The 21,954-nt window shown below is 42.5% G+C and overlaps 1 protein-coding gene across 13 annotated transcripts in view; it reads left to right on the top strand.

The window, feature by feature from the left end:
- The window catches only part of NTRK3 (neurotrophic receptor tyrosine kinase 3), a 589,676-nt gene that overhangs the window by 174,191 nt on the left and 393,531 nt on the right, over positions 1–21,954 (top strand). Inside the window, exon 1 of one of the 13 annotated variants that reach the window (XM_081964826.1) lies at positions 2,361–2,408. The exons of 11 other annotated variants lie outside the window; for them this stretch is intronic. Coding sequence is in view for 1 of the 2 variants with exons in the window: in XM_081964822.1 (XP_081820948.1) it covers positions 6,070–6,110 (41 nt within the window). In the remaining variant the exon portion in view is untranslated. Of the gene's footprint in view, positions 1–2,360; positions 2,409–5,976; positions 6,111–21,954 lie in introns of those variants that run through there. One more of the 13 variants, XM_081964822.1, reaches the window with a different exon arrangement.

Raw genomic sequence — 21,954 nt, 5'->3', positions numbered from 1 at the left:
AGGATGGGTAGTCTTATTAATTAAATATCCCAGTGGCACAAGACACTTCATAGAAGGAGTGGGGGAGGGGGGCGACAACAGATGGATGACTTTAGGTGGCTGTTTTTCCCATCTTTGGAACAGGGGAGGTGCTTTTTGGCTTTAACAGAGCTAGGAAATAATTGCCCAAATACGTATGTGATATTTTTGTGCTTGTTTGGAAGAGAGAGACCTTCGTGGTGCCCAGAAGTTGAGAGAAGGTGGCATTTTAAAATACTCTTTTAAGATGGGTTAGCTAAATCTCTGTCTTTCTCCGGGGCTGGGTAGATCCTAAAGTCTGGCCCTTGGCCTTGCAAATAACCTCTGCAAAAGTTACTAGACCCTAGAGAGGTGGATAGCATGGGAAGAGAGAGAGAGAGGAGGGGGGGAGGGAATGAACGAGAGAGGGAAGAATATTTCTGCTTCCAAATATTTTCCTGCATGGTTGGTTCCAGACAATGCTAGAGGTGATTGGGCGAGTGGTTGCTTTTAAAATCCATCCTGCCCTTAGTAACTTTTTCATTTTATTGCTATTTTGATCCCCACAATTTCCCTCCTCTCTCATTGCCCCAAGGAATCAGAGAAGCCAACTTTGGAAATAGCCCTGCATTCAGTTCCCAGACGTATTATCCCTATTTTTTTATATTTTTTTTTACAGTACCGGATGGTTTCTAGATAACATCAGGAAAAATAAGTGCATATGGATGATTCTGGCCTTCTCATCTTTCAGAGGCATCTTTGCCAATTTTCACTTTCCCCCCTCTAATTTCTCCTGTAATTCACCACCATTTATAAATGAAGCGAGGACATCTTCTTGGTATTTTGTGTGTCTATATCATAATCTGAACTGCTGGGGGAGATATGATTATGTGAATCTTTTGTATCCAGGAAATAACTTGATTGCTTTGAAAACGCTGATCAAGCTGTTAGCTGAATAGGTGGAGGACCTGCTCCAAACTCCCAAATAAGCAAAGATGGTTTTTTTATATATATATACCCCCTTCAGAAAGAACACATTTTAATTATTTTTCCCCCCAGGAAAAGATTAGAGGTTGTTAGGCTAGGTTGAAATCTGACGCTATTCGTGATCTTCACCTTGGCCTTTTGAAATGGCTAAGAAAAAAATAAGGTACATTGGATATTTTTTCTAGCTAGTATGATGCTGCAGAAATATAATTTGCATTTGGGGAGGGGGGCTAAGAAACAAAGCAGAAAAGCAGCTGGCTTTTTTGGAAAGGGAATTAGCCAATTCCGGTAGAATCTATGAAGGATTCTGATAGCCACAACCTCTGGGGCTACTCCATGGCTATTCCATGGAATTTCATTTTCCATGGAAGCGAAATGGAGCTTCCATCTTCAAGGGCAGTATTCCATCAACTGTCAAATCCACCTTGTTTTGGTGCTGCTTTAAATTTTCAAGATACTTTTGTCTATCTGCAATTGCTAACTAAAATGATCCTTGGCTTGAATAATAATAACAGGGCTCTTTTTTTCTAGCATGTGCAAGCATGGGATTGAATACATTTCTCTCCTGTCCTGAAGACGGTGAAATTCTTAACGGGCCTGTTTAATAAGCAAGAGACTACACATGACACACCAAGTGTCAGCCAACTCAAAACAACACCTCTATCCTATCCCTACTGATTGTGCCAAATTGATGGGCTTCTAGTAGGCTTAGAGAAAGCTCTGATGGGGCAATAATTCCATAACCCCACCACTCCTCATTGAAGCACATCTACAAAATGGAATCACCTTTCACTCTCTGAGTTGGGGGGAGTCACTTTATTTTGGCTGCTTCTTTAGCCTTCAATCAACCTGCGGGTGTGCCTGGGGCCATTCGTCTGGCCGATTGTACTAATAATGCCCTGGCCAAATCTACCTGTCTCATCGTCTTTCCTTGAGAAGAAAGTTCCTGTTTTTCTCTTCTCTTCTCCTGAGTCCTTTGGAGTTTTTCCTTGATGAGGCTTTTGAGCTGACTTCCTTGATATGTTGAGATAGTGTTGCATTCCCTCTGTAGCCTCCCTGGCTGTCCATATTCATATATATATTGGGAATATATATTGGGAATATATATTGAGGTGGGGTGGGGATTCAATAAGAAAAATTCCTTCTGGGTGACTTTCCTTGGGATTTATCGTAATTGAAGGATGGGAAGCCAGGTTGGCTGTAGGCTGCGGGAGAGTGATTGGACAAAAAAAGGCAGAATATTTTCTCCCTCTGCCTGCCTCCCTCTCTTTCTTCCTCTCCCTTCCTCTCCCTCTCCATCTCTCTCTCCCTCCCTCTCTCTCCTTCCCTCTCCCTCTCCTCCTTCCCTCTCCCTCCCTCCCCTTCTCTCTCTCCCTCCCTCTCCCTCCATACAACAGGACACTGCAACCCTGAGTATCTCGTGGGTGAGAGAGAAGAGAATTCTTTTCTCCTTTGGTAGAAATGTCTGAAGCCAATCCTCTTTTTCCGAACCGAACATGTAGAACCAAGCTGCTGTAAAAAAAATATCTTGGCTGGTTGATAGGCAGACGATAGGAGAATGCCCTTTTCATCAGTGCTATGTTGAAGCCCCATGAGTTGATACAGTCCAGAGGACAGGCTGAAAGGGGCTGGAGAGTAGCCAGAGGGTGCCCTTCTCTGGGCTTCCCCTCTGAAATGGCCTGAGAAGCCCACCTTGTCAGATAAAGATGGGAGTTACACTAGCTGGTTTATTGTGAGACAACAGAGTGTCTGTTTAAGCACCACCAGGGGCATTTAATTTCATTAACTGTGTCTCTTTGAAGCAATCAGTCCCCTCTGAGAGAGAGAAAAAAATATCTCCGAGAGTCTTAGATGTATCCAAACAAGAAAAGGAAAAGGCGGCGGGGGGGGGGGGGAGGAACGATATAATCATTGCTTTCTAAAGCATCTATTCGGATTATGATGCTTAAAAAGAATTTTTTTGCAAGACCCTGGAGATGGAGACTGAGCATTATCATCCCAACCAAAGGGTGGAATCCAAAGTTTCATGGTGAAAACTGAATAAATAAATGACAATTCCTGGCTTGCCTCAATCCACAGAATGATATCCACAAACCATGATGGATGCTAGTTAAGAAGCTAAAGTTTCCTTAGCCCAACGGTAAACTGCAGAACTTGGAGAAACATTCTGCCAGATACTGCCGATCAAACATTAAACGCAATATCCCCAGATAGCAGTTGGTGATGCCAAAGATTTCCCCACTTTGGAAAATAGGATTTTCTTTTCTTTTTTTATATTAAAAAAATGTCAAAATCCTGCAGGCAAATGTAGAAATCTTCTAAGATGATGTCATGATGTCAACGAGGTTTTTGCAATTTCAGAGAACAAGGATCAGGAGAAAAACAACGTAAAACACAGCATTAAAGGTGCCCATTTTTTATTTGCCCTTGGCATATCTAGTATATCTCGCCATATCTAATATTGGCCTTGGCATATCTAGAATGGTAAGGGTGAGTCTTTGATGCTCCTCATTCTTATTGAGTATGGAGGCCAAAGCTTGTCCTTTAAACGAGGGTCTTATATTATGTGTGTGATTCTGTAATTTTGAGCCCAATTTTTAAAATGTTCTTGAAGTAGCAGATCACAGATGGAATGGCTATAAAAAAGAAGGCATGACTGGGAGTAGTTGGAGAATTGATGAATAACTATTTATGTTCAGTCTATGTAGTGTTTGTGTGACATTGTATGTATGTGTTACTGGGTAGTGACTTACTTACATTGTAAGGCCTCTTCCCACGTTGTCATTTAGTTAGATCATAATCTTAGATAGCTTTGTCTCTTCTACTTCATCTTCCTAGAAATGGGGGAAAATACATTTTGTATCATTCATCTACCGCTCTTCAACTTTGCTGCCTGATGCTTCTGGAAATGTTGTCCACCACTTTTGGAAATAACCATGTCAGGAAGGATGGCTTATGTTGACTTGCAGCTGCTTTCCGAGGTTCACCTCCATCCCCAATATTTTAAAATAAATCAATTGCTTGAGTGAGGGTTCCAGAAATACCTTCATTTGTCCTTTAATCCTACCCCTCTGTTTTGATTAAGAGCTGTGGTGGCGCAGTGGTAGAGTGCAGTACTGCAGGCTACTTCTGCTGACTGCTGGCTGACTGCAATTCGGCAGTTCGACTCTCACCAGGCTCAAGGTTGACTCAGCCTTCCATCTTCTGAGGTGGATAAAATGAGGACCCAGATTGTTGGGGGCAAGAGGCTGACTCTGTAAACCGCTTAGAGAGAACTGTAAAAGCATCGTGAAGCGGTACATAAGTCTAAGTGCTCTTGCTATTTACATGCAAAACCCTGTCCCTTTTGATACTGAGTGATAGATTAAGATTTTTCAAGCAACGGGTTTGCAGTGGTTGACGGTGCTGTATCAGCACATTAGATATAATGTGGCATTATAGACATTTAATTTATATAGCAATTTAGAAGAGATCAAGTAGCAGACCAAGTGTTATCTTGTAATGCTTACAACACTCTCTTGCTACATAAATGGAAGGGATGGCTGACTAGGGCTAAAGAAATGTAGCCTCAGGCTACTTTAAAGAGTTAATGACAAACATGAAAGTTGAATTAATGTTTCCCAGGCTCTGTCTCCTTTCTGTAATTTTTGTGGCATAGTGGTTAGAGGCTGTGCTAGATCTCCACTCAGCCGTAAAGTTCCTTTAGGTGACAAGCATCTTATTTCTCCTCATCTGAAGCAGCTTTCAGGACTGTTGCGAAGATGCATGCCAATTTGATCTCCCGGGAGAAAAGTTGAACATTTGCTCACCAATGTAGGAGTGGTGCTGCAAAGCCGTTCAGGGAACACTTTGGAAGTGGGCACATTGCAACTCCAGGATGCACAAACCTCTGTGTCTTATTTAGTGACCTTAGGAAAGCTTTCAGATCATCATTGCTGGGAGAAAATGCTGCTTTCCTATTCCCTTGAAAGTGAAACTCACAAGGACTATATTTTAAATCCTGAAACAGGTCACCATTAAAAAAGGATACCTCCAGTTTCATGATTGAAGCAGCCCTATCTATGTTATAGCCTTCAAACCAATATTAAATGTGGCTTTGATTACTTGAAGTTATTAGAATAACAGAGTTGGAAAGGACCTTGGAGGTCTTCTAGTCCAACCCCCTGCTCAGGCAGGAAATCCTACACCAGGGGTGAAATGCAGCAGGTTCTGACAGGTTCCGGAGAACCGGTAGCAGAAATTTTGAGCAGTTTGGAGAACTGGCAAATGCCACCTCTGGCTGGCCCCAGAGTGGGGTAGGAATGGAGATTTTGCAGTATCCTTCCCCTGCCATGCCCACCAAACCACACCCACAGAACCGGTAGTAAAAAAAAATGAATTTCACCACTGCCCTACACCACTTCAGAAAAATGTTATCCAACATCTTCTTAAAAACTTCCAGTGTTAGAGCATTCACAACCTCTGGAGGCAAGTTCTTTCACTGGTTAATTCTAATTGTCAGGAAATTTCTCCTTAGTTCTAAGTTGCTTCTCTCCTTGATAAGTTTCCCTCCATTGCCTTTTGTCCTGCCCTCAGATGCTTTGGAGAATAGCTTGATACCCTCTTCTTTGTGGCAACCCCTGAGATATTGGAACACTGCTATCATGTCTCCCCTAGTCCTTCTTTTCATCAAACTAGACATACCCAGTTCCTGCAACTGTTCTTCATATGTTTTAGTCTCCAGTCCCCTAATCATCTTTTTTGCTCTTCTCTGCACTCTTTCTAGAGTCTCCACATCTTTTCTACATTGTGGTGACCATAACTGAATGTAGTATTCCAAGTGTGGCCTTACCAAGGCATTATAAAGTGGTATTAACACTTCAGGTGATCTTGATTGTATCCCTCTGTTTATGCAGCCTAGAACTGTGTTGGCTTTTTTAAGCAGCTGCAACACACAGCTGACTCATATTTAAATGATTGTCTACTAGGACTGCAAGATCCCTCTCACAGTTACTACTATTGAGCAAGGTACCACATATACTGTACCTGTGTATTTTGTTTGTTTTGTGCATTGTTCTAGTGGTAGAACCGCAATAGTAACAGACTATGAGTTGCAAGTTGCCTCTAAACATTCAGAGAAAGCTTCGGTAAGATCTCCTTTCCATTCTATTTTTTCAGTTTGTGTGGGGGAAAAATATATATTTCATGATCAAATCATGCTGGTTCAATCTCAGCCCAGACTTTCTATATGATTGAAAGTCATTCTCAAAGCCAACTCTTTGTTAGCAGGAATTACTTACAAGTAAGGCTCTGGTGAATACAAGCTTTGGAAGAACTGAGAAGTGCGTTGTGACCTAAAATTCAGTGTTCAATAGGACACTGAAATCTTAAGCTTACAAAACTGAACTCTGATTGCCTGGTGGTTGAAAACAATATCTGTCAACTGCACTCTGTTGGCTTAACCAGCTCTCTCTTACGCTGTTGGGCTTCTGCTTGACCTTGGACTTCATTGGAGCTTAATTTTTGCCAACAAAAATTTTGCTTTATAACATGAAAATCCTTCTCTTTTTATAACCTGTTGATTCTCTATTGGTTGATGACAGCTGCACTCGCATACATTTCTGTGCTATAGACATTCACTCACGTGGATTATTGCACAGTGGACAAAATGAAGAAATGGCTTCTGAAACCTGTAGATAACTTGAACCAATGGTCCCAAGTAAGGAATGTTGAGTGATGAATGAGATGAGTTGCATTTCAATGAGCAGTTCTTTCCTTCTGGCATGGTCTACACCATGGTGATGCAGTGGTTAGCGTGCAGCATTGCAGGCTAACTCTGCTCAATGCCAGGAGTTCGATCCTGACTGGCTCAAGGTTGACTCAGCCTTCCTTCCTTCTGAAGCCAGTAAAATGAGGATTGTTGGGGGCAAGAGGCTGACTCTTAGAGAGGGCTGTAAAGTACTATGAAGCAGCGTCAGTGGTGGGTTGCAGGCGGTACGCCCCAGTATGGGTGTACCAGAGCCAGCCCGGAGCACCGGATACCGTTCCGGTATGGTGCTCCGGAGGGCCCACCCGCCCACCCGCCCTCGCTTCTTACTGTCCTTTTACATCTTATGTGCACAGCGCCTGCGCGATGCTCCGCTGAGCAGCTGCAGTGTCGCGGAGGCTTGCAAAAGCGCCAAGATGCATGCGTGCACTGCGTGCATCCATGTGGACGCCGGCAAGCCCATTCCAACCGTACCGGTTGGAATGGAATCTGCAACCCACCACTGAGCGGCATATGTGTTATTGCTACACTGACCGGCAGTGGTTTGAATTCAATTTCCAGTCCAAGAATCTTTCCTGGACTTACCTGAAGAACTAATCTGGGTATATTTTGCACAGATGCTACTTGCTGTACTACTGATCCATAACTGTGATATCCCCCAGCTTAGCATATTTGGCAAGCGAAAGATCTTAATTTCCCCCCCAAATGTTCCCTGTTCCTCATGCTATCAGTATTTCTCCTATGCAGAATTCAGAGCCTCCCCAGAGTCCAATTGGGCTGGGCAGCTAATCAAGTCAAATAAATAGTAAGTAAGTAAGTAAGTAAGTAAGTAAGTAAGTAAGTAAGTAAGTAATAACAACAACAACAACAACAACAACAACAACAACAACAACAACAACCAGCAGCTTTGGGCTACTGCAGGGGCCTCATACATTTTGCACATTACATGGAATGTACATCAGTCAGACGCTGGTGCTTCAGATGGCCTCATTGTCCCAGTGGAATATCTTCTCTTTTTTCTCCCCATCTCTGATAGAGCAATTGACAGATCTTTATAGGCTTGTGCATCTGGATACGGTGCTGTTTTGGCTGGCAGCAGCTGCTGCAGAGCTGCCAATGTTGTAACACAATCTAGAGACTGCTTTGTGAAGCCAGTAACTCCTTCTCTGAAGGTTGGGGCTGCCTTGCACCAAACTGCTGTGTCAGTGCGATCTCAGACTCGGTGTAACTGGGGTGCACTTCTTAAATGCTTGTTGAGGAATTGAACAAAAGCCTCAATTAATTAATGCTCTGATTTGGGCAGCTCTCCTGTTCTCTCCTCCACTCTCTGGTTGGCCACAGCAAAGCAGTCAGAGTCGTCCTTCTGTTGCTGTTGTTTTGTTTAGGTGTGTGTGGGGGGGAACCAATGCTGCTGTCTGTTCTAAATCTGCGCACCTCCACAGACACACCCTTGCTTCAAAAAAAAAAAAAAAAAAAAAAAGCTCCCAGAAGTTGGAAGAATTTGATTCAGTGGGCGAAGATGTGAGTTGGAAGAATATCACTTCTGACCCAGCAGCTTTGTGGGAGTGAGCAGCTTATTCTGAAACGAGATACTGTAGCGAAGGCAGGCCAATAAATGAGTAGTTTTCTGTATTTTTGTACCTTGTGTTTTATGGTGAATAGACAACAATGCCAATTTCTACACATTACATGGATGGCTGTTTCCAAATTATCTGAGCATTATGAGCTCTACTAATGCACAATAAAAGAATTAAGGCTTCTGCAAAGCCAAAACATGCATGCAAGGATGAAGCTTGCTCACCATCTGACTATTTGCTTATCTTGCCTGGCTTTATGTGGTTGTTTTCCTTCCATCTCATTTTGCACGGAGGCAAAATGGGGTAACCCCTTCTTTGAATACCCACATAACCTAAATCTTGGGGACCCCTTGAATCCAATACTCCCTTTCCCAGCCTTTTTTTTAATTGCTTGAAGCTGTTGCTAGGTGTACAAATCCTTTTTGCAGTTACTGTAATAGACTAATCCTGCTATGAACCTTCGCTAGCGGGGGCTGTAGCAGTGATAGTGTTGGTACTTCTGCTGTGTTGATTTAGAACAGGGCTCTCTAGATTGGACAACTTTAAGACTTGTGGATTTCAACTCCTAAAATTCCTTAGCCGTCCATGCTGGCTGGGGAATTCTGGGAGTTAAAGCCCACAAGTCTTAAAGTTGCCAAGTTTGGAGATCCCTGCTTTAGGTTGTGTGATTGCTTGACTTAGTCACTTCCATCCCAGCAGAGAAATCAACATAATTACTGGATGCTGCTTTCTAGAAAAGAGTGTATCTGGCTATACATAAGATCATATTTTCTTTGGGTGGGAAATTTCATTGGTTAATGATACTTCCTCCTCCTCCTCCTCCTCCTCCTCCTCCTCCTCCTCCTCCTCCTCCTCCTCCTCCTCCTCCTCCTCCTCCTATTATTATTATTATTATTATTATTATTATTATTATTATTATTATTATTATTATTATTATTATTTACTTTATTCATTAAACATGAAACTCAGCCAACTGAACATTCAAAAATGCATTACAAATACCAGTGACTGGTGCTAATAGTTGATATGGTTTGCAGCCAGCGTCCTAGGTATCAACCAAGTACCTTCTTAAAATATAAGCTGTTCCGAGTAGCACAGTTTTTTGCAGTTCCACTGGTGTTATTGCAGGAAGCTGCAATTTGTTGATGCATCTTGTAAAATTCTTGGACATGGTGCCAAGTGCCCTGATGACAATGGGTATCACTGTTACATGCTTCATCCATAGCTGTGTAGTTTCAATGGCCAGGTCACAATATTTCATTATTTTTTCTAGTTCTTTTTCTTCGACTCTGGCATCTCCAGGAACAACAATATTAATAAACTGTACACTTCGGCCCTCTACAACCGTGATATCTGGTGTGTTGTGCTCCAAATTTGTATTTGAAAAACCCACAAGATCTTTACCTTTCCAGTTTCATCATCATCATTATTATTATTATTATTATTATTATTATTATTATTATTATTATTATTCCCTTCAGTTCTTGATTCCTGGTGCCTACCTAGAGAAGGGCACCATTTTCAGAAGTGATTTGCCATTGCTTGTTTCTTAGGGCTAGGAAAGACTAATCAGTCCAAGGCCATGCAGCTGTCTTTGTGCTTAACACAGGATTAGAACTCATGGTTTCACACTTTCTAGCCTAATGCCTTAATGACTATATCAAACTCTCTCTCTCCTTAATGTATTTAGAAGAGATTAGTGTAACAGTTATGCTATCATTCTTTTTTTTTTAAATGCACTACTTTGAGATAATTGGAAATTTTATTTATTTTAGGGGTGGATTGACTTGTTTGTTTTGATGGGACTTTCTTGCGCAATTAGCCACTCTGAACCTTCAAGAATGCATTATGTACTAGTTAAGTAATTCAGTCTTTGAAAGATTTAAAAGTTCTACCTTTTATTGCAACTTAAAATCAAAAGTCTTGGGTTTTGGAATGGGCGTTCAGTTCTTCAAGGAATCTCCCCCCCCCCCCCCGAAGTTTGGACAGGTTGCCTTTCAAGTGTTAGCTATACATGTAGTTCTCGACTTACAACAATTCATTTAGTGACCGTTCAAAGTTACAATGGCAGTGAAAATAGTGACTTGCGACCATTTTCTCAACTTATGACCGTTGTAGCATCCCCATGCTCGTGTGATTTACATTCAGATGCTTGACAACTGATTCACATTTGTGACGGTTGCAGTGTCCCGGGTGTGTGTGTGTGTCACGTGATCCCCTTTGGTGACCTTCTGACAAGCAAAGTCAATGGGAAAGCCAGGTTCACTTAACCGAGTGACTAATTTAACAATGGCAGTGATTCACTTAACAAATGTGATGAGAAATGTCACAAAATGGGGCAAAACTCACTTAACAAATGTCTCACTCAGCAACGTAAATTTTGGGCTCAACTGTGGCCGTAAGTTGATGGACAACCTGTACTTCTTAGAAAAACACAGCCAGTGAACCCTTACTATGGATGGGATAAGAGGAGGTTAAGCAGCTGGTTGGCTGATCTCTAAGCTGCTATTCTGTTAAGTGTCTAGAAATGTTAGCTTAGTCCCAGAATGCTGCAAACACATCTGCCTTTGCGTCTCAAGGGATGAGGCCCTGAACTAGGAGCCATTAAGCTTTGTTTGCTATGCTCTTTCCCCCCTTTTTTTTGGACTCTCTAGAGTAGAGTAGAGACATTATCTGTTATCATGTAGTTAGGCACCATCCCTGGCTGAACAGCTGCTTGAAGGAATAGCAACAGCTAACTAAATTCTTGCAGATGTGTGATATATATTATCATTCTCTCTCTCTCCTCTCTCTCCTCTCTCTCCTCTCTCCCTCCCTCCCTCCCTCCCTCCCTCTCTCCCTCCCTCTCTCTCCCTCCCTCCCCCCTCCATCCATCCATCCAGCATCCATCCATCATCTATCTATCTATCTATCTATCTATCTATCTATCTATCTATCTATCTATCTATCTATCATCATCTATCTAACTATCATCTATCTATCATCTATCCATCCATCTATCTATCTATCATCTATCTATCTATCATCTATCTATCTATCTATCTATCTATCTATCTATCTATCTATCTATCTATCTATCATCTATCTATCATCTATCTATCTATCTATCTATCTATCATCTATCTATCTATCTATCTATCTATCTATCTATCTATCTATCTATCTATCTATCTATCTATCTATCTATCTATCTACCTATCTAATAACTTCTGGAGGCAAGTTGTTCCACTGATTAATTGTCCTGTCAGGAAATTTCTGTCCTTCTTTTCATCAAACTAGCCATGCCCAGTTCCAGCAACTGTTCTTCATATGTTTTAGCCTCCAGTCCCCTAATTGTCTTTGTTGCTCTTCTCTGCACTCTTTCTAGGTTCATAAGACAGAAGCTGCCATAAGACACATTTCTAGAGTCATAACACATAAGACAGAAGCTTTCAAGACATATGTCATGACCCTTTCGATTCACTCCTTATTGTAGGACAATAAGATAGGCTGAGATGAGCCTGTCAGGTATAGACCCTGAAGTTGGAGGTTTTGGATCTGAGCCATTTTCAGCAGTTAGACTCACAATGGAGTTAAATCAAGAGATTTAAGGTCCCAGTGAATCCCGGAAAGCATTGATACATCTGTGTGCAAATCCCAGAGAACGGAATGTATTCTTAAAGCAAGGGGCATCTTGGGACTTTGGGTTGTTTGAGAATCGTCTGCTGAAGTTACACAAAATCCCAAGAGCTTAATGTAATAATCCTTTGATTCCAATCATTCTGTACTTTAACTAACTTTTCTTATCTGTTGGTTTGTTTGTTGATTTACTTATCAAACTTATTCCCATTTGAAAAATCTCATGTGAAACTTTACAAGGTATTTGGCATTTTCACATGAGATTTCAGGATTACATTTTAGAACGGGACAAGTAGAGATTCATGCCTCTGTTCATTAGGTAGATCTTAGACTTTGGTTGTCATCAAGTTACACTAGCTTGTTTCTTAATCCTTGCCTTAGATACTGAGCTGATCTTGGTTTCTATCTTGCATCGCTTTCTGATTATATGTTCATGGAAATGGAACATTGTCATAATTTAGCTGTGGCTCTGCCCCGGGTGGGTTTTACAATATACAGAAGGCTCTAAATCTATGGGATCACAAGGCTTCCTTTCCAGGAGTTGCCTAAAAATGTTGGGCATGGCCATTGAAAGACAGCTGGTTGTCACAGCAAATTTTCTTGCATAATGGGGTTTGCCAATTAGAGTTGTAGGTTGTGATAATCACAAAGGGAGCCATCATGTGACTGATCCATTTTTTTCCCTTGGATTTCTTTTTTTCCCTTTTGGCAATGGTCCTTAATCGAACCTATTGTTCACATTGAGGCATTGTTGCCGAAAACAAGAAATAAACACTGGTTTTCAGCTAAACATTGCAAATCAGTTGTAAACCAATGGCTATGATGACGGAATTGCTGGGGGGGGGGGTGGTCAAAATCTGGAGTACTGCATCTTCCACATCCCTGAGTTAGATGCTTTAATTTAAAGCATGCATGTAGATGCTTCTTCTAATGCTCCATCATTGGTGGCTTTTAAGAGGAGATTGGACAGTCACTTGTCTGGAATGGTATAGGACAGTGATGGCTAACCTTTTTGTCCTCGCATGCTGAAGGCTTGTGCAAGTGCACGATAATGCACACACGCATGCCCACATCCACAATCCAATGCATCCTGCCCCCCCCACGCCCTCCAGAGGCCAGAAACAGTCCCGGTTCCAGACTTCTAGAACTTCTGGGAGTCCCGTTTTTTGCCCTCCCCAGGCTCTGGAGGCTTTTCCAGAAATGTCCTCCCCTGGGCTACGGAGGCCTTCCCTGAAGCCTCCTGGCACCAAAAAAGAATGTGGGGTGGGGGTGTGTGGAATGCTGCACCCTCCATGCTCCCTCCACCGCCGTGTATGCGCGCGCATCTCCTACATGCATGGCAGAGACCCAAACGCCCACTGACTGGCAGGAGTCATGTGATCGCGGAACGCTAAGCCGTAAATGCAGGCTAAACGCACTAAAAATGTAGTGAGGTGACTCATGGGGGTGCTGGGTATGTTCCCTTTGGAACTGGATTGTAAGTCCCTTTTGGGGGGAAGGGTGAGTCATAACTTTGAATATTTACTAAGAGACCATTTGTAAGTCAAGGATTATCTCTATTGCTGTGTGCACCAAAATCCTACCGAGCAGGGGTGTTAAACTCAATTTCATTGAGGGTCACATCAAAGTTGTGTTTGACCTCCAGTGGGTGTGGCCAGGGTAGGCGTGGCCATCTTGACATCACTCATGGTGGGAATACCTGTGGTTTGCTAGTGCAAACGGTCTCCCAAGCCACGTTTTCGGCTGTGACAGCTTCCTGCAACCCTCTACCAGTGAAAATGGAGTTCTCAAATGAAAGCTCCGTTTTCACTGGCAGGGGCACAGCGCTGTTTCCAAGGTGGCTCCGTGGGCCACATCTAAGCAGCCCATGGGCCGGATCTGGGCCCCGGGCCTTGAGTTTGACGCCCCTGCTACAGAGCAATAGAGCAGAATTATGGAACACTACAGGTATGGATTCCTGGCCTGAATTTAGTTGGATTTGGAGAACCGTAGGGAGCTGTTATCCATTAATTGGATGCCAGAACACTTTTGAAATATTGCCAAGAAAGATGTTATCCTTTAATTGAAACCTGGCAGAAACCAGGCCTATGTAACCACAGTAAATGCGAAGAGACTTATTTCTGTAATAGAATTATTTGTTTACAGAAATCCTTAGGCTAGCATATTCAAGGAGGGCTAGGGAAAAAAAAAGCCTGAAATCAGGCTATCTAGACAATCTGAGCTAGTATAGTTTGTTCTTCTCCTTGATGTATTAGATTTCAAAATGCACAACATCTTCAAGTATGATGTCCCTGGAATAAAACACCCTGATAAGAGAGGAGTGTTGTTCACTGTGAATGCTCCCCCATTGCCTGTTTACTCTGCTGATGATTACGAAGATACTGGCATTTTTTCTTTACTATTCAAAAGTGCCCTGCAATTTAAACGTGGGCAATACAAGTATTCTTCTGCTTTTCCTTCCCATCCCAAATTAAATAGGTGATGATATATTCAGAGGGCCCTTTCAGATGTGGCCTTTTAGCTCTGGCATCTGCTTGTCATGTAGGAAATCTCTTACCGGTGAATAGAGTAGGGTAGAGTAGAGTAGAGTAGAGTAGAGTAGAGTAGAGTAGAGTAGAATTCTTTATTGGCCAAGTGTGATTGGACACACAAGGAATTTGTCTTTGGTGCAGATGCTCTCAGTGTACATAAAAAGATAAGATACATTCGTCAAGAATCATAAGGTACAGCACTTAATGGTAGTCATAGGGTACAAATAAGCAACCAGGAAACAATCAATATCAACATAAATCGTAAGGACACAAGCAACAAAATTACAGTCCTGCAGTCATAAGTGGGAGGAGATGGGTAATAGGAATGATGAGAAGACTAATAGTAATAGTAATGCAGCCTTAGTGAATGGTTTGACAGTGTTGAGGGAATTATTTGTTTAGCAGAGTGATGGCGTTCAGGAAAAAAAACTGTCCTTGTGTCTAGTTGTCCCGGTGTGCGGTGCTCTATAGCATTGTTTTGAGGGTAGGAGCTGAAATCTGTTCTTTAAAAAAAAAAAAAACAGTAGCAAAAGTTAGCTTTCTCCCTGTCTCAGCAATAATTAAAAAAAAACAACACCACTCAAATGAGATTCACGAATATCACCAGTTTTAACAGACTTCCAAGGAAGTGTTGCAGACGTGATGGAGAAATCCCGTTAATAGCCTGCGTGAATATTCAGCTGTTTCTGCACAAGGCATCTTAATAGAATTAATTGGATTGTTTCAAATGAGGTGTGATTTGAAGATTCGGCTTAAATCGGTTCGGATATCCTTAATCAGACCATTCCCTAAATCGGTTCTGATCCAGTCAAACAAACCCGATTCGTAAAACCAAACCTTCCAGGCAAAGTGGACTCCTTTGATACTTGCTATTTGTTTTGGGTTTTTTAGTTCTTGCTTAAGAATGTTGGAGCCCATTGTCATATTAAAACAACCGCCTTCCTTCTGACTTGCAGCAAGCTTTAAAGAACATGATAGAGCTGGCTAGTTTTATTGTCCTGTTCTGATGCTGTCGCAACACTGAATTTGGAGAAATCTGTTTTACTACATCTGCCAATAGCAGCAGGAATGCATAGAAGGATGTGTATGTAGCATAAACTTTTGTGCCAGAATTATATCATAAGTGATCTGTGGGTTACACGTGGCCCCAGCACCCCTTAACCTCCCCCAAATTCCCAAACAAAAACTCCCAATTTAATGCACTATATTCTTTGAAAAAGAACGGCCACAGGATCATCTTAGCATAACACAATGTTTATTTTTGATATCTGATGGACTGTATTTGTGTATAATATCATAATCTTCAGTGGCTCATTTATTAGTTCTGGAGAACTTACGGTAATAACATGCTTGTCAGGGGTGATTAGAGCTACCAAATTAAAAAAAAGTTTTTTTTAAAAAAAACCCATGTAATGTAGAGACTAAACTTATAGAACTAAACTTAATCAATTTATGTTTAAAGTAAAACATGTTCTGCAGAAAAAAGCTGCTTTGGCATGAATAAGATTTCCTTGAGCCAGATATGATAAGGGAGAAGTATAACAGAGGAAGAACTGAATTAACAGAGATGGAAGGGATGTTGGAGGTTTTTTAGTCCAGCCTCCCATTCAATCAGGAGATCCTATATCCGTGATGGCGAACCTGTGGCATGGGGAGCCCTCTCTGTGGGCACGCGAGATGTTGCCCAGTTCAGCTCCATTGTGCATATGCGCATGCCTCCTGCTGGCGAGCTGATTTTTGGGTCTCTGGCATGCATGTGGGAGATGCGTGTGCATGCACGGGAGTGAAGAGAGCATGGGGGATGCAATGCTCCCCCCGGTCCATTTTTGGTGCCAGAAGGCTTCAGAGAGGGTCTCTGGAGCCCAGGGGAGGATGTTTTTGCCCTCCCTGAGGCTCGAGGAAAGCCTCCAGAGCCTGGGGAGGGTGAAAAACAGGACTCCTGGAAGTTTCAGAAGTCCAGAAATGGACCTGTTTCTGGCCTCCGGAGGGCGCAGGGGTGGGGACTGTTAAGTAATTAAGCTCCCCGTTAGGAGAGCAAGTATGCAGAGAAGTGTAATGAGAGTGGTATGGAAGAACATGCACAAACCAGCATACAGGGACACTGAATAGTATAAAATATAGTAGTTTACTATGTGGAAATATAGAGGTATTCAGAGTCCGGTTAACAGTCCAAGTCATACACGGTTCAGTCATTCAGTTATCAAATAGTCAGTCTAGCACACAAAAACAGCTAACAGTAGCAAACCACAGTACCTCACAATACACCGATCAGCATCTAACAAACAGAGAGCTAACAGTCATTCTGGCTCCCTCTTATGGCTGCTTGAGGTAACAAACCAATTACATCTCTTTAGCATTTAAAGTAACAGATACATTTTGTTACAATCATAGCTTATATACATTGTCAAGCCAAGCCTAGGGTTACATCCCTAACAGGGACAGAGTGAATTGGACTCTGTAGATATGGGCACGCTCGTATGCGCTAATGTGCATTCGGGCACGATTTTGGAACACGAGGACAAAGAGGTTAGCCATCACTGTCCTATACCATTCCAGACAAGCGGTTGTCCAGTCTCTTCTTAAAAGCCTCCAATGATGGAGCATTAGAAGAAGCTTCTACTTACATGCTTTAAATTAGCATCTAACTCAGGGATGTGGAAGATGTAGTACTCCAGATTTTGACCATCCACCCCAGCAATTCCGTCATCATAGCCAATGGTGGGCATGGCTATGATGAGAGTTGTGTAGAAGGATGGCAGAACATGGAGGCAGAGTGAAAAGAGGAATCAGCCTGGAATCTCTACATAGCCACAAGCAAACTAGGTCAACATCCCTTGAATTCCATTGATTCTTATCTAACTCTTAGCAGGTGCCAACTGTTAGTTGAGAAGATCCCGGTGCATAGGCTTTTCACAATACATCTGTTTAGATGCATGGGCTTGGTCTTTTAAGCCTGACAAATTGTTCAGCAATAACTTGGAAGAGAGAATGTATTCACACTCTCATGGTGAATGTAACTTACTCAGTCAATAGCTGAAAATAATACTGACCATGAAGGTTGGAAAGAGTTGTGATATTCCACTCATCTTGTTACTCCTGCTGAAAATAACAACAAGTGGGACTGCAGCAGATGACATACTATGGAGAGAGCTTCTGTGGTTCTTGGTATTAGAAGCTATACATTGTGACCAGTTGGCCACCGGCTCCTCCAGCAGCCGAACCAGAGAAGGAGGCGTGGGAGTCAGGGTCAGCATCAGGGCAACCTGGTAGCTCCAAGGAGGAAGAGGGAATGGAGCTGTCAGAGAGAGAGAGAGAGAGAGAGAGAGAGAGAGAGAGAGAGAGAGAGAGAGAGAGAGAGAGAGAGAGAGAGAGAGAGAGAGAGAGAGAGAGAGAGAGAGAGAGAGAGAGAGAGAGAGGCAGAGACAGAGCCTGGGCCATCCATCAGACCTCAGATGGAGAGCCAACAGATCCCAGGTCTGGAGATGGCTGATGCAGAAGAGGAGGAACAGCTGAGCCCAGTGCCTGATGCGCAGATGCGCAGAAGGCAGAGGAGAGGAGAGCAGTGGAATTCTATGGGCCGGTCCTTGGGCCGGAAGAGCCACCGCTGCTAGCTCCACCCTAGCTCTGGGGATAAAAGGCAGAGGTGGAGATGAATAGTTGTGGCAGACAACTATTCATCTCCCTGCTGGACTGACTTGTTAGCCTGCTGTAAGAGGAAAACTGTTTGCTGGGGCTGCTGGGGCTCCTAATAAAGGAATCATTGCTCCAACTACAGAGGGTTTGTCATGTTTGAGGAGCTGGGTCAGAGCACTATATATATAACTGAAGAGTTCTTTTCTTGCATATCAGTTGATTAGGTTTTAAAAAAAGATTTTGGACTTTCTTTAATGCTATGAATCCTTAGTCTCCATTTATAAGTCACATTATTCTCCTTGAGAAAAGGGAAATTGTGTGCATTGCTATGGTGGCAACATTTGACATAATAAGGGCAATTCCCACATTCTTTGACCTCTGCTAATGCCACACAGCAGAGTGTATGGGGGAAAGTAAGCTTGTACAGAGATGGACCATCTGCTCATCTCTTCTTCTCAGCTTTAACTCTCAACAAGCGTCTGGAATCTGATGAATGTCACCGTGTATCATCCATGGTGCGTGTGTGAGCACACTGCTGCCTCTCCTTTTTGACATATGCCATCCATCCGACATGCCACCAGGTTCGGCAAGATGTTCTCTATGGCACCCACATAACATTCCTAGGCACTTTATTCAAGATTCACTCCATTTCCCCTTCCTTAAGTAAAGGTAAAGTTTCCTCCGCACTTGCGTACTAGTTGTTCCCGACTCTAGGGGGCGGTGCTCATCTCCGTTTCAAAGCCGAAGAGCTAACACTGTCCGAAGATGTCTCTGTGGTCACGTGGCCAGCATGACTCAACTCTGAAGGCGCACGGAACACTGTTACCTTCCCACCAAAGGTGGTTCCTATTTTTCTACTTGCATTTCTACATGCTTTCGAACTGCTAGGTTGGCAGAAGCTGGGACAAGTACTGTTACATGGTGCTCACTCTGTTACATGGTGCTAGGGATTCGAACTGTTGAACTCCCAACCTTCTGATAGACAAACACAGTGTCTTAGCCATTGAGACACCATGTCCCTGAGTTCCCCTTCCTTAGGATCTCCTTTTCCCCATCTAGCTCCTTCCCCAGCAATGGATTCTCCGTCCTTTCCCTTCCTATCACCTTAACTAGTACTGGCATCTTTTCATCAATGACATTGTAATTTCTAAGACAGAAACTGCCATTCCGCCTAGCACCCAAAAAGATTTATGGGATGCTGAATTTAGTACTTTGTAAATTGAAGGTCCTACCTCTCTGCCTAGGTGTCTGACCCTAGGAATATTACAAACTGGAAAGGCACCAGACTTTTCTTAGTATGGTAAGAATTTCACTCCAAAAATAGATGCTGACAGGGCCCATTTAGGGTTTCAGGGGAAAAAGTCTTGCTTTAAACCTCTGGGCGGCATTCAGATATCATCTGTCTGTTATCTCCATCTCCAAATGGAAAGAAATACAAAAGAAAAACCCCTCCAGCATTGTTGGCCTACCTATTGGAGAGGCTATGACAGGCCTCAGAAAGTTGCTGGACATATACAGTGTCCGAGCTGCCTTCTTTGCATCCCTCTACTAGATTAATAGCATTTAGGATTAGCACTTAGATTTATGTACCACTTCAGAGTGCTTTACAGCCCCCTCTAACCAGTTTACAGAGTCAGCCTCTTTCCCCTGGCTCCTCATTTTACCCACCTCGGAAGGATGGATGGCTGAGTCAACCTTGAACCTGGTGAGATTTGAACTGCCAAACTACAGGCAGCCAACAGGCAGCAGAAGTAGCCTGCAGTACTGCACTCTAACCACTGTGTCACCGTGGCTCATAGTAATAATAACATCATAATAACCAACGTTTGACACCCTGAGCAGCTCCACTTCTTATCCTTTGCATTTGTAAACAATTCCCAGTTCCTCTTAAACCCAACTCATGACTTTCTCATGTTTTGTACTTCTGTTCAGGCATCCAAAATATATGTGGCATAATGGTCAGCTTGCAGGGGTTGCCTTCGCAAATCATTGCTTGGCTCAAAACTAATCAATCACTGAACTGTAATAATGCCAGCTAATCAATACTCCCTTTAACTGTTTCCACTGGCTGGTTTCTAATTTGCTTCACCTCCATCCGTGTGAGCTTTCTGTCTCTCTGGAATGGAGAAATAGAAGGCAGCTTTGGTTCACTCTCGTGCCATTCCAGAGGATGATGTCAAGGATTTCACCCCAGAAGATCCTGATAGGGTAATGGACTTGAAGATATTATTGAGGAAAGGGGTGTCCAGTGGGAAACATGACGAAGAAGCAATGTTGTTAGGATTTTGTTCTGCAGTGCCACTGGCTTGCTATCCATGTCAATTAGTCAGTGGGTCAATGGTGTAAGACAGAGGTCTTCAAACTTGGCAACTTTAAGACTTGTGGACTTCAACTCCCAGAATTCTCCAGCTCCCCGAGCTCTGCTGGCTGAAGAATTCTGGGAGTTGAAGTCCACAAGTCTTAAAGTTGCCAAATTTGGGGGCCCATGGTGTAGGAGATGACCTGAACCCGAAGGAGGAGTCAAAAATGTCATCAGTCACGAGTCCCTGCATGTCCACAAAAGATCTAAATTCAGCCTACCTTGAATTCCTCTGACCCTTCTCTGCCACCAAATTTGCTTTGACCATCAGTAGTTCAGATTCTTGAGGAGAGTTTAAGCTTGCAATAAACTCATTTGAACTGTCCGAATCTCCTGATTTCTCCTGTGCTTGATTTCCCCTGTGATGAGTATCTCCAATACAGCTTTATGAATTGTTATGCAGCTTGGAGTAGCTGAACGTGAAGTAGAAGTTCTTAAAGTTATACCTGGTGACATTGCCATTATTTACATTTATTTATTTATTTAAGTCGGGGCTCTGCGTTAAATAAAAATAAATAAATTAGTAGATTTTGTCTTGGCTCAGATCCAGTTCTCATGGCAGATTTATTGGGTGAACTTTGGAAGGCTGTTTTCCCTTTATCCATAATTTAAAAGGCAGGTCTTTGAAATAAGCCAAAGCTAGCGTTGTTAATCGTCTCTAGTAGATATAGTTTTAATTGATAATTCAGCATTTAGATCCAATCATTTCTACCAAGTGGTTTCTTAAAGCATGAGAAAAACAATCTTAAATCACACAAGCTGCTTGAGAAAGTTAAGGTCGTCAAAGCAATAACCAGACAGAATAACAGAATAACAAGAGTTGGAAGGGGCCTTGGAGGTCTTCTAGTCCAACCCCTGCTTCTGCAGGAGTCCTTATAGCATTGCAGGCAAGTGGCTGCCCAGTGTCTTCTTAAAAGCCTCCCGGGATGGAGCACCCACAATATCTGAAGGCAACTTCTTCCATGGGTTAATTGTTCTCACGATACTGCTAGCTTCAGTTGTTCAGTTTGTGCCTGGCCACAATACTTAACCTCATGCATCGTTCCCAGAGAATGATTAATGCCTCTATTCTTAGTTTTAAAGATAACGATCCCTAATCTGATGCCTTTTAGATATTGTTGCAAATGTCTAGCAACCAGGCCAAACGAAAAGGATTTCTGCTTTTTGAAGGACTGAATAATATAATTTCATTTCACAGCAAAATAAGTAAGCATCCAAGCTATGCAAAAGCTTACTTTATTATGACAGAACATTGGCATCATAAATACAAAGTTACATTTTGGGGTGAGGAGATAGGAGGAGAACATCTATTTGGCCTTGGAATCCTTTTCTGTAAACTTTCTCCATTTCTGAAACCCAGTGATGTTCTGAATAACTCTGAGATCAAGAGTCTTACAAAGCCAGTAGAAGAAAAAAACTATTTTCTTTGGATTCTAATATTCACCACCTAGAATCTGGCATAAAAGGGAACAAACTTTGATTTCAAGAAGCAACGAGATTTTGAGC

This window comes from Natrix helvetica, assembly GCF_964273705.1.
Source record: "Natrix helvetica genome assembly, chromosome: 12".
In the NCBI taxonomy this organism is placed as follows: domain Eukaryota; kingdom Metazoa; phylum Chordata; class Lepidosauria; order Squamata; family Natricidae; genus Natrix; species Natrix helvetica.
The sequence above is the reverse complement of the archived record's forward strand: the minus strand, read 5'-3'. Positions and strand labels throughout refer to the sequence as shown.